This window comes from Pelecanus crispus, chromosome 17, assembly GCF_030463565.1.
Source record: "Pelecanus crispus isolate bPelCri1 chromosome 17, bPelCri1.pri, whole genome shotgun sequence".
Lineage (NCBI taxonomy): Eukaryota > Metazoa > Chordata > Aves > Pelecaniformes > Pelecanidae > Pelecanus > Pelecanus crispus.
Genome location: NC_134659.1, coordinates 9,174,973 through 9,189,705, shown reverse-complemented (window position 1 = coordinate 9,189,705; position 14,733 = coordinate 9,174,973). Strand labels below are relative to the sequence as shown.

At 59.6% G+C, this 14,733-nt stretch overlaps 1 protein-coding gene across 1 annotated transcript in view; it reads left to right on the top strand.

Annotated features, from left to right (window-relative positions):
- Window positions 1-238: 238 nt before the first annotated feature.
- The window catches only part of LOC104031970 (receptor-type tyrosine-protein phosphatase V-like), a 39,770-nt gene continuing 25,275 nt past the window's right edge, over window positions 239-14,733 (top strand). Inside the window, exons 1-7 of the mRNA XM_075722442.1 lie at window positions 239-254; window positions 6,303-6,382; window positions 7,467-7,530; window positions 9,958-10,224; window positions 11,239-11,508; window positions 12,091-12,357; window positions 13,820-14,092. Coding sequence (XP_075578557.1) covers window positions 239-254; window positions 6,303-6,382; window positions 7,467-7,530; window positions 9,958-10,224; window positions 11,239-11,508; window positions 12,091-12,357; window positions 13,820-14,092 — 1,237 coding nt within the window. The remainder of the gene's footprint in view (window positions 255-6,302; window positions 6,383-7,466; window positions 7,531-9,957; window positions 10,225-11,238; window positions 11,509-12,090; window positions 12,358-13,819; window positions 14,093-14,733) is intronic.

The following is a 14,733-nucleotide window of genomic DNA, read 5'->3' as shown; positions in this document are numbered from 1 at the left end:
CCCCAGGGTGCAGACCCCTGCCTTCACAGGGCCACAGGAGACATCTCCATCCAGCTGATCCCTCCTCCCTGGCATCCTGCAGCTGAGATGCTAGGCGAGCCCAGGCGGGCCTTCCCCCAGGACCAGCCCAGACTTGAGCGTCTGCACAAGCAGGAGTAAACGGAAAGCAAGTGTGAGCGTGCCAAGCCAACACCGCGCATGCCAGGCTCGCAGGGACAGGCTGTGGACCACGCCAGGGATGCCCACCAGGAGAGGTACTGCTTCCACTCCTTGCCCCCCTCTCTTTTCCCAGCCCTGTGGTTGAAGCCGGGATGCATGCGGTGGGGAAAGGAGTGCAGAGCCCCCTGTGCTCTGGCACAGTGGGAACAAACCCCATCCCACGGCCCCGGCGCGGGCGGCTGGGGATGGGCAGCCTCCGTGCATGGCTGTGCCAGCGGCAGAGCCTGGCGTTACTTGGCTGTGCCTGTGCAGGGGGCATCTCGTGCCCAGGCTCTCCAACACAGTGAGGTGCGGGTGGGCACCAGGAGCTGCTTCATGGCTACTTCTTGGCTCCGTGAGTGTGGCGTCCTGGTGGCACCAAGCACCTTTGCTGTCAGCCTGTGCTGGCACTGCGTCCCAGGGTGGGAGCAGAGCCCTGAGGAGCTCTACAGGCTGTTGGCAATGGAGTGGGGGGTTTTGGGGGACCATCCAGGTGCTGCCCAAGCACTGCTTGCAGTAGGTGCAGAGCAGTCTCCAGGCCGCTATCAGCCCTCCCCACCTGGTGCCTCTTGCCCTGGCCAGGGGAAGGGGACTCCTGAGCCTGCTCGGCCCCAGGGGCGGCACCCACACCCCGGGGGGGGCGCAGAGCAGGTCTGCCCGGCTCTGCCGGCTTGGGCGTGCTCTGAGTCACCCGCAGCCCTGCTCTTCCCAGGTCTGCAGGCGCCTGGTTCACACCCGCAGGCATCCTGGGCTCTGCTGCCAGGTCTCATCCATCACTGGCAGTGAGTGGGGGGAGCACAGAGCATCACCAGAGCACGGGAGTCACTCCTGCACCTCCCGGCTATCCAGTAGCCTGGCCAGTGCGGCTGTGCACAGCTCTGTCCTGCGAAAGGGGTGATGTCTCCCACCCTCTGCCTGCCCTCCCCTCTCTGCAAAATGGGAAGAGCTCCAGGATTTGAAAGCACAAGGCAGGAGGCAGGCAGCGGTGCTGGCAGGACTCCATGTGGAAATGATCAAACACTTGCAAGGGGTTGAAAGAAGAGCATCCCAGTGCTCTGGGGTTTAGGGTTGGAGAACAGTGGCGTGTGAACGTTGCAGAGAGAGAGGTCCCAGCGGTGCCTGCATCCTCCACAGGCTTTGCCCCGGGAGCAGCCTGTTCCCCTTGTTCCTCCCTCACAGCCCCAGGCAGCACTCAGCACCTCAGAGGTGGCAGAGGGGAGAAATCCTGGCCTGGGGCAGTTCACAGCACTGGTGGGCAGAAGGAGAGACAGGAACCGGAGGGACAGGGACCAGAGGGATGTTGCTGCTGGGCTGAGACAGGACAGGAGTCCCAGAGCTGCTCCCAGCCCAATCCCAGTGGCACCAGTGCCCCATATCATGGGGTCCCTGGGCAATGTGTTGTCTCAGGGTGCCAGGTTGGGTGCAAGGGGTCCTGCCCAGGGAAGTTTGGCAGAGCTCCCATGGGGACACCAGGGCTGCACGTCCAGACATGAGTGCAGGCTCCTCCATGCAGTAACAGCATCGCTCACGGCATAGTGCCAGGCCATGGCTCTGCCCTCTCTGGGTGGCAGGCTGAGTCCCTCAGGGAGTGGCAGCATCCTTTCCCGCATGTTGTCCCCTGGCAGCGGTGTGCAGGGACCTTCCTGGGCTCTGCCTGTGCCCAGCCTCAGAAGCATTGCCTGCCTGCTGTCACCACACACAGACCCTGTGACACCGGTGATGCTTGGGTGCCACAGGCCTGCTGCCTGCTACCTACCCTGCTCATCCTCACCCCAGCCGGTGCTTCCCAGGGAGGTCCCCTACTTCCCCCAAGTGTGGAGGGTCACACTCAGGTCTGGGACATGCCTGAGCAGGGACAAGCCCTGTGCCACCAGCTCCATGCCCAGGGCACCTGGAGTAAAGGCCAGTGCCTGGAGTACAAAGGCAAACTGGGGGTGGACTCTGCTCCGGTCTGAGGTTGGCACTGCCCAGGAGGGCTGCCTGGAGCCTTTGCTGGACAGGGCCTTTGCTACTGCGCTGTGGCTACTGTCTCTCAGCACAAGAAAGACCTGACCTGATGGGCATGCTGTCAGAGGTCCCCTTTCCCGTCTCTGCTCCAGACTGCATGATCCCAATGGGGCTTGGGGCAAGGACAATGTCGCAGCCTGAGTCTCTCCCCCATGCAGGAGGTGGTGGCTTGGCTGCACAGACCCCGCGGTGCCACCCCAGCTCTGGCCAGCATTAGCTTTCGAACACTCACGGTTGGCGAGGCCTCCCCCATCCCCCTGCTCCTTGTGGTAGCCTTTGCTGCTTCACGGAAAATGTGATGACTCGGCAGCCCCTGAGTTTCCAGGCCGGGTTCCAGCTGCTGGGTGGAGAAACCTTCTGCAGTTGTTTTTGGGTCTGGCACAGCCAAAGGCTTCACTGTCAGGGGGACTGGAGGGGAGATCTGGCATCCTCAGCTGAAGGCAGGCTGGCCACGGGGAGGGCAGCGCTGAAACGTAATGAGCAGCTTTTTCTGTCCAGTATGGGAGGCTGCTGAGCCCTGCGGCGCCAGGGACAGGGCCTGGGTTTGGCTCCCACCAGCTCTTTGGGCTGTTTCCACTGCAGGCACAGACCAAAGTCCCTGAGCACAACTGCTGGGTCCCCAGGTTTAAATCAGTGGGGCAGGTATGGATGCGTCCCCACAGCCCGTGGGGTGCCAGCTCTGCGTGCCCTGTGACGGGCCACCAGCAGCATGTGGAGGCTGGGAAAGCCGCTGAGACACCTCTGGGACCGTGCCCAGAGGTCAGGCCCAGCCCAGCAGGCAGCAAGGCGCAGTGCCGAGGCATCCCCCCAGCATGGTCTCACGCCGGGCGGGGGGTCACCTCTTCTCCTGGACAGGGAGGTGCGGGCCAGTGGCACAGCATGGCAGTGGGCTCCGGGGGGCTGGAGACACCAAGCTCCAGGAGTCCCTGCTCTGCCCACCAACCCAGACACCAGGGAGGGCAGGACAGACCCTTTGGTCCTTGGGCAAGCCAATGCCTGGAGAAACTACCTTGGTGGTGGAGTTGTACCCCCACGCAGGGCCATGGCAGCAGAAGTTGATTCCCAACAAGCTCCTGAGATGCCACATCCCACCTCCCTCCCTTGCAGCTCCATCCTGGAGTTGGGGTAGCTGCAGGTGGACATGACCAGCTTTGCAGGGAGGCTGGTGGCAGGAGCATCGAGGCTGTGGGCAGGCAGGTGTAGCGAATGCACATGGGCTCAGCCTGCTCTCCAACTAGGCAGGGCAGACTCAGCCCAGCTGGAGTTTCTCAGGACTCCAGAGAGTGGGTTAGTCTTCTTGCTGGTCTGGAGCTGCTCTTTGGTGTGGTTTGAAGCTAGAGGAGCCCCACCTTGACTCTGTAGCCAGGGAAAATCTCCTGTCTGTGCCACTGCAGGAGGCACTGCCTCCTGTCACCTGCCTTAGACACTGGATGCAAAATCTCTTCCCAGGGTTTTCCTTGATAATCCAGGGTCCCTCTTGCCCCATCACCCTGGGTCACAACTCTAAGCCCACCAAGGCCCTCCATCCTAACCTCCAACCCCTGCTTCATCAACCCGTGGCTCCTCCAATTCAGCTTTGCCATCACCTGCCACCCTCTGGGGACACCACACGGTCCCATCCGCCCCCAGCCTCCCCTGCCTGCTCTGCCTCTGCCCCAGCCACGCTGACCTTCCAGGCTTCCCACTGCAGCCCAGCCCCATGCTCCCCATCCAATGTGGGGTCACCTCTCCTTGCGCCGTGGTGGCAGGGCATGTTGCCTGACAGCCTGCACCACACCACAGACCCACATGGGGACATCCACCTAAAGCCTCTTTGCAAACACATTTGGGGACCAGCGAGCTGTAACCTCCCAGATCCCGCCCTGGGCCCCCCTGGTAAACCTGGCAAGCCCTCGCTGCAGCAGGGAGATCCAGCCTCCACCCAGCTGGCTGCAGCTGCCCAGGTCTGGAAAGGGGCCTTTTAAAACAGTCCCCAGCCCACTGGAGATGGCAGCAGCCAGCCCCAAACCTCCCTCTGCCTCGGCTCGTGGAGGGGGACTCCCTCCCCATCCATCTAAGTGGCTGGAGGACGTCACCTACAGTACCCATGAGCACCCTCCCTGTGCTCAGCGCTCGGCTCCTGTGGGGTATGGCCAGCCCCTGGACATGCCAACATCCGGCAGCAGGGATGGGTGTGCCCAATTGTCTGCGGCACTGGTTGATGGGTCATCCCCATCACCCCAGGTGCTGGTGGACCTCAGTCCCCAATGTTAATCAGGGGATCCCTAAGAGCCAGAGCTTTTACCTTGGGCCTCCATCAGTTGAGAAGATGCACTGCTTGCATTTTTGACGTTCAGCCCTCCCCAGAGCTGCCAGTATTAAGGATTAAAAAGCTTGCCTGCACCAGAGCCAAGGCATTGTCTTCTGCTCTTAATCTTCATGTCCAGGGTGCAGAGGAAGGGCAGGTGTGGGGACAGAGTGACTCGAAGGGCCTCCAGTTGCTGAGCTGTGCCTCTCTGCTGGGGGGACATCTGAGTTATTAACAGAGGGGACAAAGGTGACAAATAAGCCCTCACTGCTGGGCTGAGCTGTTCCCCATGCAAAGGGAAGGAGACTCCTGCTCTGTCCCCTTTTCCATCTGGCCCCATCAGCCTGGGGGCTATCAGGAGGTTTGCGGGATGGACCTGGGGTTGGAGATGTGTCCTAAACTGGGGGCCCTTGCGTCCCCCTCTCTTCTCAATTATATGCAGGGGCTGGGGCTTTCCTATGACTTTGCCCAGGCACGGGGGGCTGATCTGTCTCTCACAGGTCCCACCTGAAAAACCTCTGAGCTTCTCGGGGAGGGAATCTGCTGTTCTGGGGCCAGCTGGGGGATGTGTCCCACCCTGACAGCTCAGTGGCTCACAGCAATAAGCAGAGCTTGAATAGCCCCCGTTGGTGGCTGTGCTGGCTACTGGGACAGACTCCCATGGCCACACAGGCTGCGCTGGCTTCCAGGATAGATGCATCACTGAACCTCTTCCAGCACTGTCCCAGATCTCCAGCACTGATGTGAAGCCAATGGCATCTCCGCTCTGAATCAGAGCTGGCATCCTGCCACGCATTGCACAGACACAGCACAGCACTGCACAACGCACGGCCCTGCACAGGGCTGGGGGGGCACAGTGTGCGCCCCATGGCAGCACTGCGTACAGCTCCTGCAACCCATGAGCAGACAGGGCACAGCTTGGACCCAGCCAACCCCTCAAATGGGCAAAGCGCGGTCCAGGTACCTTTGCACCCATCGGGTGCAGCACACAGGAACCTCTCACAATGCGTACACCCCCCCGCCCCAGCTCCAGTCCGCCTGCCGCTGTGCCACGAGCGTCACACAGAGGCACACGTCTCCCTCCTCACCCAGCATGACCAAACCTCCCATTCCCCCATCAGCACCCCGTGCAGAAATTCACGCATACAGAGCAAATGGGTGCACGAACGTGCCGGGCACGGAGGCAGCCACAGGGTGCACAGCACCCCGGGTCCGCGCTCCCTCCAGCTCCGAGCCCAGCTGCCGGAGGCTGCGGTCCGCCCTCCCTCCCCTTGCTGGGGGCTGGTTTGGGCACTCCCTTCCAGCTCAGAGCCGCCATCTGTCCTGTCTCCTCCCCTCTCCTCCCCTCTCAGCACCAGCTCCCACAACTCTGCAGAACTCCTTCTGATGGCCAGACCGGGCTCCAGCCGTGCAGAGACCCAGCCGCAGAGAGAGCCCCCCCTCCAAGCCCCCCGGCGAGCAGCTCTCTGGCCGCAGCACACACTCGCTCACACAAGGACAGCTGCAGAGTCACCGCAGAGGGACCCAGATCCGCGGGAACAATAGCAAATGCACACAGCGAGAGGCACAAACACACACACTGGACTTCTCCCAGCCCGGAGGCGCGCTCTGCTCCTGCCCAAGGACAGCTGGCAGGGCTGATGTGCAACGCGCTGGCATGCAACGCCCGTCCCCACTGATGTCATCCTGTCACCTGGGCTCGGAAAGCATGTGGGGACGTAGTCCCTTGCTGCCTTGGGAGAAAGGGCTGGCTGGGGACAGCCACTGCTAAGAAGCTCCCCCCCCAACTTGTCATCCCTCTAATCTGCAGCCACCCTGGTCCCAATGAGACCACCGCTGCTGCCGCTGCTTGTCCTGTGGGTGCCGCGGCTCCTGGGAACCCTGGCAGAGGTAAGCCGTTGTCTCTTCAACCCCCCGTTTGTCCATGCAGGCTCTTGGCTCCAAGCTCTCTGGCAGCAAGGGGCTTTGCATAGTCCTACCCCGCTGAGGAATGACGGCATATTTTTGGGCTGCCTCTCCAGCCGTGCAGCTGCACCAAATTAGCGACGTTTGCAATTACTAGATGGCTCTTTTCTCTGCTTTCCTCCCCCCGTTGCCATGCCCTCTCGCCCCAGCGCTTGGGATTGGAGTGTGTTACTGCTGCCATGGCTGCACGGCTCCTCACCCCAGGAATTGGCTGGTTGCTATTCCCAGGGGTCCGGAGCCCCTTCACTCCCCTCCGCGTATGCACTCCCAAAAGCACTGCAATTGGTGGGGGAGCCAGAAATGAGTCAGCCAGAGGAGCCAAGGGGGAAATTACTAAAGAAAGATGATTGGTCTTCTGTGGCTTGTTGCGGGACAGGGAGTGGGCAGAGATATTTCCTTTAATGTGGATGGAACTAGCCTCAACCTAAGCAGGGCACACCCTGCTCGCGAGCAGACTGTGGGGAGACGGGTGTCCTACAAGTGTGCTCAGCACCCACTGCAGTGTGGAGGGTGCTGGATGCCCTGGAGCTCTCAGGCCAAGCCCTCGCTTTGCAGCCTGTTGGGGACGGCGGCTGGACTGAGGTCTGGGGTCCCTCCATCCTCCCCCGCCATGATCATGGGAAGGGAGTAGTGCCTGTAGAGGGAGTGAGATTGCCAGGGCCTGTCCAGAGCTCCCTCCCCAAATCTTCCCCGTCTGCCCTGGCTGTTCTGGTGGGATGTCTTCCCCTGTGGACATGGCCCCACGTTGGTCTGCAGTCCCAGCACCCATGCAAACAGCCAGGGCAGCCCCCAAGCTACATCTGCTGAGTCTGTCTCCCTGCCTTGGATAGGGGAGGGCAATGTGAGCAGTGACCTGGGCTTTCCTGCAAAGAGGGGCCACAGTCCCCAGAGGGTTTGCCATGGCTGGGTGGGACCTGTGCCTGGCCAGCCTGACCCCTGGCACAGGGCACCTCTCCCAGGCGTTTGTCTCAGGTCAGACTACCTCACCTTGACGCCTTCAATCCCCCAGGGCGAGGGATGCAACCGGACAGCACGGGCAGGGTTGGAGGGACAGGATGCACCCAGTGATAGAGGTAAGTCAAAGCAAAGAGGCCCCCAGGCTGCGGAGGGCGGTCTTGGTGCCCGGGAGCTGTGAGATGAGCAGATGTGCTGGGCCAGGACTCTTGGAGTAGCTTTGTAAATACTCTGCTTTAGATTTACTGCAGGCTGCAGATCATGGCCAGGGAAGGGGAGGGGTCATCCCCATCCTTTTCCAGCAACTGGCCTTATGGGGGGCAGCGTGAGAGATGGACAAGGCTCCAAGCTCCCTCCTTCCTATGGAGCATCAAGCGGGCTCAGCAGCAGCACAGCCATAGGTGCCCTGCATGGAACCCCTGCAGCTGGCTGGGCAGGATCATGCTCCATGGGGCAGACCCGTGGCTGTGCTGAGCTGGCTGGGGAGCAGCACAGCCGCACTCGCCCTGCAGCCAGGAAGCGCTGCTGTGTGCTTGGAGCCAGTGCAGTGCCCGCATGGAGCTGGCCTGTGCCAGTGAAAACTCTCCCGGATGATCTGCAGGCACCAGTCAGGGCATGGGGTGTACCTGGATGTGGCTGGCTGTGATGTGGTTAGTGGAGCTTATCTATAGGAATGTGAGCAGTGTTGTGATCATGGGCCTCAGGGCTGGAGGATGCCTCTGGCCTGTTTTAGGTATTAGTACGTTGGTACTGCAGAAGTGAAGGTAATGATTGCCAAGTGACAGATGGAGGCAGACGATGCAGTCTGTTGGATACCTGAGGAGAAGCAGACAAGCATGGGTGGAGAACCCATACCTTCATGTGATAAGAAAGAGCCCACAGTGAAAGACCATCCCTGCTTGAACTCCGCGCAGGGCACAGTCCTTCTGGCTGTCTTCAGGAGATAAACCATACCCTGTGCTCCACAAGCTGCTGCGACTGGGTCTCTGCTGACAGCAAGGGGAGCCCAGGGCAGCTGGCCCAGGTGTAGACACCTGACCTGTGGACATCCAACTACATTCAGATAATCCTTCCCGAGCAGATTTAGATCTGCACTTGAACTGCGTGGGGATGGCACTGAGAAGGCCTTTCCCAGGGGGACTATGTGCTCCTCTTTTGTGTCCATTTAACCCTCCCAATTCCCTTTGCACCCATCTGCTGAGTGAAGCTCTCAGCGTGGCAGCAGGCTCCAAACAACAGCATTGCATGAAACAGAAATTGCATGTAGTTCCGAAACTGTCCAGCTTTGTGGGAAGGTCACAGACAACACCTGAGCAGTCCCCTGCCCCTGGGGCTCACCCTACACTGCTTCTCTTTTGCTGTGTAAAGGCAGCCCCCGGGCAGACCTCTGGGGCAATAGCTGTGCTTGTTTAAAGTTTTCTTGCCATGCCAGATCATATGTAAGCCTGTTACAACATGTTGCACATCATAAATTTTAAGTGCTGATTATTACACAAATGTCTTATTAGCACTAGAGCTGTGCTGGTGTTTCCCAAAGGCTGAAAGCAATAGAGAGCTCATGGTTCACAGCAAGGCTGGGAATAGGGAGTGCATGACGATCTGCTGGTGGAGGCCTGGGGAGGCAGAGATGGAGCCTGCAAGGGTCACGTTGCCAGCCTGGTCCCAACAGACAGGCTCTGTCTGCCTCCTGTTTTTGTAGGTGGTTCCTGAGCCACTCTAAGGACAGGGATTCAATATGTCAGTTTTGGCCACTGACACACCAATTAGCCAAAGCCCCATATGCCACTTCCTTGTCCCCAGATGCTCTCCATCTGGATGCCACAGCAGTGGCCCTGCAGCTGCCGCGTGCTGACCTTGCTGCTGCAGCAAGGCCAAGGCAGGGACGCACCGCAGCAGGGGGTTGTGCAAATCTGGCCCCACATTTCCTCCACATACACAGTGTCCTGCTCTTCCCATGTCATCTCTGTACTGGGTAGGACAGTGGGGTCTCAGTGCCTGGATGCCTCCAAAGCAGCCTTTTCCCTCTTTTCTGTCAGAGCCCACACAGAGACAGACTATTGCAAAGACCATAATGGCCCCACTGCCATATCCAGCCTTCTCCCTCACTGTCCATTGTCCTGCTTCTGCAAGGTGGACCCAGAGCCCTCCAAGATCTTTTGGGGGGCTCAAACCAATGAAGGTGGTGAGCAATGGATTATATCCAGCCGGGGCAACTTTTCTGCCATAAACCAGAGCTGTCTGGACAAAGCAGGTGAAGGCCTGAAGCCTTCTCTCCAATGGAAGAGATGCTCCATGCTTAGGAGCGTCTCTTTCATGTGGTGCCTTTGACCCCAGTCCAAGGGGGTTTCTGAACCTTCTTGTGTTTTCCAAAGGCTGTTCAGAGATTTTGGGGTCGGGGGAGTCTGATCGTGGCAGGGCAGTGCCCATGGTGATAGCCTGGGCCAAGGTGTGCAGTGAGGGTTGGTGGGCTGGGAGACTGGCCCCGCCGGCTGGCCGCCCATCAGTGCCACAGTTCCCTTTTGAGGGTTTTGGCTTTGCCTCTGCAGGGACCCTCCTGAACCTCAGCGTGAGTGACCATGGCCGGTCGGATTCCCTTCTTCTGTCCTGGGATGAGCCAGAGGGGGGTGCCGAGGGATATTCGCTCACCCTCTCCTTCCTGGGGTCGGGCACGCTGCTGCAGAATGGATCTGCTGGACCCAACATCACCAGCTTCTGGTTCCATGGGCTGACCCCTGGCATGAACTACGAGATCGAGGTGACAGCCACGCTTGCCTGCATGGAGACCACCAGCCAGACAGTCACCGCACAGACAAGTAAGGGGTTCCCCAGGGACTGCAGAGTCAAAGGGTCTGAGTCCTACCAATGATCGTCACAGTGCTTTGGAGGGTGCAAAGTACAGGTCTGTGTGAAGCCCTGTGAGTCCATGGGGAGGTCGGGTCTTTTCTCACTTCCACAAGGATTAGGGTTCTTCCATCGTCCCCAGGGCCTCAGGGGTCATTCCCTTATCCATGTGGAATGAAGGTTCTGCCCCTGCACCTCGCAAGGGCCGGGTTCATGTCTTCTCCTAGAATAATATAGCTAATGATGGACCAACCTATGATGTGTACTGCAGAGAGCTGAGGGGTGGAAAAAGTCAAGCCTGGAGGTCTAGAAAGAACTACAAGGAAGTAGCACTGGCTCCATGATTTTGGCATATCTCTGTCAACCACTGGCTCACCCACCAAGCCTTGCTCTGCCCCCTCCCTGACTGATGCCAAGGACTGGGAGACGGCAGCAGGGCTGGTGAGCTCACAGCTCAGGTGAGGATGACAGCTCTTGCCTGCATCTCTCCAGAAGATCTTTGAGTAAATCAGTGCAAGTGAAGGTGGAAAACCTAGAAAAGGAGAGTAGAGCTGGAGGGAGGGGGTTGGCCAGCAGAAGGGGTGGTGTCAGACAGCAGTGGTGGCTGTGGGGAGCAGGGGCTGGTGCTCACAGGAAGGCAGGTGGCAGGACCCACAGGGCCAGCAGGAACAGAGGACCTGGCACAGGTAAGCACTGATGGCTTTACCTTTCTCAGTGCATACCTGGTGTGTTGTCCCTGACTGAGTCTCCCTGCCCAGTTCAGAGTGACTGTGCAGAGACTGATCCAAAGGGGATGGTGAAGCCCACACAACCTGTAGGAGACTGGGGGGCTGGGAGAGAGGTGATGGGGCTGTGCTTGGGAGATTGGTGCTGGCTGGCAGGGCTTCACCAGGTGAAGGCATTGTCCCACTGGCCCTTGAGCAACCTGGCAGGTCAGGCATCACAAGGCAACCAGCCAACCCCCATCTGTGCCATGTCTGATGCAGGTCCTTCACCCGTCCGCAACCTGAGCCTGAGCAGCGGTGAGAGCTCTGCTGTGCTGCATGCCTCCTGGGCGCACGCCCACGGGCAGCGAGATGGCTACCACCTTGCCCTCTACCACAGCGACTCCCAGACGCTTGTGAGAAATGCGTCAGTCCTGCCAAACGCCTCCACGTTCCTGTTTGACGGGTTGCTGGCTGGCAGCGAGTATGCCTTGAAGGTCAGCACGCTGGCTGGATCCAGCCAGGCAAGCACCAGTATCCACCAATGGACAGGTAGGGAGAGATGGGTGTGCCTGCCCAAGAGGGAAGGGGTGGGAGAAAGGGTTTGGCAGGAGGGGTGCAGCACACTTGCAGGCTGGGCTTGCAGAGAGGGGGAGGAGGTCTCCAGGCACGGGATGGGGAGTTTGTGTAGGATGGGGAACAGCTGGGAGTTGTTCACATCCCCACTGTGAGCCCAGTGTGCTTGGCCAAGGGGACAACCTCGCACCTCAGTCCTGCCTTGCAGAACCCACAGCTTGGGTTTGTGTGCTGCATGTCCTCATGGGAGAAGGGCAATCTGGGGACCCTGGCAAAAGGCCTGGCTGGTGGGAGATGCAGAAACATTGCATTACCCGGGCTGCCCCCTCCTCTGCCCTGCAGCCTGAAAGAGCATGACAGTATGGAGGGACCTCAAAAGCCCCTCAGCTTGCCTGGGAGACACGGGAGAGACATCCCTCAGCAGACCCCTGCCAGACCTTCAGCCCCCGTGCCAGCATAGAGAGCAGCTGTGTGCATAGGAGACCCTGGGGAGGGAGAAGGGTCCAGGGAGCCCCAGCCCCAGTGCTGAACCTCACTGCCTCCTGCTTTTCCACTCAGCTCCCTCCATCCCCACCCAGCTGAGGCTCAGCCCGGGCTCCAGCACCAGCCTCGTCGCTTCCTGGGTGGGCGCTGGGGGGGCCGCCTGGCTGCACCTTGCGCTTCACAACCTCCTCACCCAGGCCGTGACCACGACCCTGTCAGCCAGGAGGGGCCTCACCAGCTACACCTTCCAGCATCTCCAACCCGGCACCCAGTACTGGCTGGGGCTGAGCGCCACAGCAGGACCCTACACTGTGGGGGGGCCCAATGCCACTGCTTGGACATGTGAGTATGATGGCCAGGGATGGAGGAGGACCTCGGTGGCCCTGGCTCTTTCTACCTGCCTCTGGTCCAGCCTCTGAATCCAAAGGTCTTCTGCCAGATCCCCAGGTGCAGAGGGAAATTCTGCTTGGACCTGGCCAAAAGCTGCTCCAGGACCCACCTCTGGGACACTGCAATTGTGGGGCCAGTGAGCCCCCACCCAGTGAATTCCCAGTGCTGGCCTGCTTCTCCCTGGGATGCACTGGCCTCTCCCTGAGGAGGAGGATGGAAGGGCAGGCAGATCGTACTGGTGTGCAGTGCAGCTGGGGCCGGGCTCTCACGCCTCAGGGCTGTCCAAGGGCAGTAGAGAAAACAGAGGGGAAGAGGACAGCCATTTGAACTGGAGGTTCCTGGAGGGAAATGGATCTTTGTTCCCCTTTGATTGCTGTCAAGGGTATATATTGGTAGCACCTGATAACCTCATCCTGGTGGATGTCCCTAATGTGCCGGGTGCTGGTATAAACACAGCCAAGGAAGCCAGCCTCCAGCAGGTCAAGAAATTGAGAGTAACCCACCCAGACACCAGCTAGTTGCACCATTCAACCCAACTTCCTCCACCTTCTGGCCTCAGGCTGACAAGAGCCCCAAGAGCAGGTGACTTCCACCACTACAGCCCTGGTTTGCTGCCAGCACTGTGTCTGTAGCACTGTGAACTGTTCTGGCTCTGGACTTGCTCTCCCGGATGTTCCCAGGAAAACCAGGGGGAAAAAGGAGAGGGCAAACCTCGCCTCCTGGACAGAGCAAGACTCATGCCGAATGCCAAGAAAGCGTTGGCCCTCTCTAGTGAGGAGCAACAAATTATGGAGGTGCCAAGCTGCAAACAGGGCTGTTGTGGCCAGCGGCTCCTCCTGGCCCTGGGCAGAGACAATGGTCGGACGTATGCTGGAAGGACCTGGTTGCCACCAGGTGACAAGTCTCCAGCTCTTTCCTGCTCCGCCTGCCAGTCCAGGAAGCTGGAGTCTGCTCACTGCTGACTCCGCAGCTGGGATTTTGGAAGACCTCCACACCCCCAGCTGGTTTGTTTCTGCTATGGAGTGAGTCTGACTTAATCCCTGCCGTTGCCAGTCTGCGGCTCTGACCTACCCGACTGAACAAATGTCCCCAGTGCCAGATGCATGAGCCAGGGGCATCCAGCCAGGAGTTCGGTCCAGGCCAGCTCCTGGGAATATCAGCAAGCTCATGATGGGACACAACTGGAGAGGAGGGAGATTTTTAGGAATTTCCCAGCAGGGCTGCCAGCTTCGTCAAGGCTCTGCTAGACTAGGGAATGGTTGCGCTGGGGAATGGAGACAGCACAGTCCAAGAGGATGTCTAAGGCTGGATGTAACCCTGCAGATAAGGAAGCAAGGAACAAGGCTCAGGGGTTTATGGGGTCCAGAGCATGCCATAATCCTAACGCACACAATCCTGTTTCCTTCCCTTCCAGACCCACTGAACCCTGACAATGTGACCCTGAGCAGCGCAGAGGAGCAGAGCTCCTTGCAGGCTTGCTGGAGCACCCCAGCAGGAGAGAGGGACTTCTACCTGGTGACGCTGCAGGAGGGAGAGGATGGTGCTCTGACGAGGAACATCTCCGTCGGTGGAGACAACAGTCATGTCACCTTCCATGGGCTGAGCCCCGGGAAGCAATACTTTGTCCAGGTGACGGCGGTGGCTGGGCCTTACCAGGCATCAGCCCACAGCACAGCAGCCTGGACACGTAAGCAGAAAGCCTGAGCGTGTCCTTTCAGGGCCATTTCTACCACCTGATGGAGAGGCTGATGCCTGGAGGGAGGCTGGTGGGATGGGGAGGGGGATTGCGGCAGGGGCAGAGATGGTGCTGTGCAGTGCAGTGCAGTGGCACCTGGTCTCAAGAGCAGGCTGTGGGTCAGAGCGGCAAAACCTACTGCCCCACAGTTCCTTGTGAGGGTGGACTCAGAGGTCAGTGACAGACTCATGCCAGGTAGTATCAGGCATGAATCAAGACCAGCTCCTACTCAGTAACCTTTGGACTCAGTGTTTGGCAGGCTTCAAGACATTTTCCCCTCGCTCTGCTCACAGCAGCTGGTTTGGTGGGTAGTGAAGCACCACCAGGCCCCCCAGAGCAGCATCCCCCTGTGCCCAGTCCCTCTGGGCAATTCATGGAGCCACAGTTGGTGCTGTCCCAGAGCTGCTACCCTGGGAAGGAAGGACTGGAGCCTTAAACAGTGTGGGGAGGCACTCACTCAGCCCCTGGCCCTGAGAGAAGTAAAAGGCTCTCACTGCAGCCCTGGCTGCCTGAGTTGGGTGGGGGAACCACTGCAGAGTGTTGTGAGAGCAGTCTCACAGATGCACTGCCCCACACAGTGACGTGCATGATCC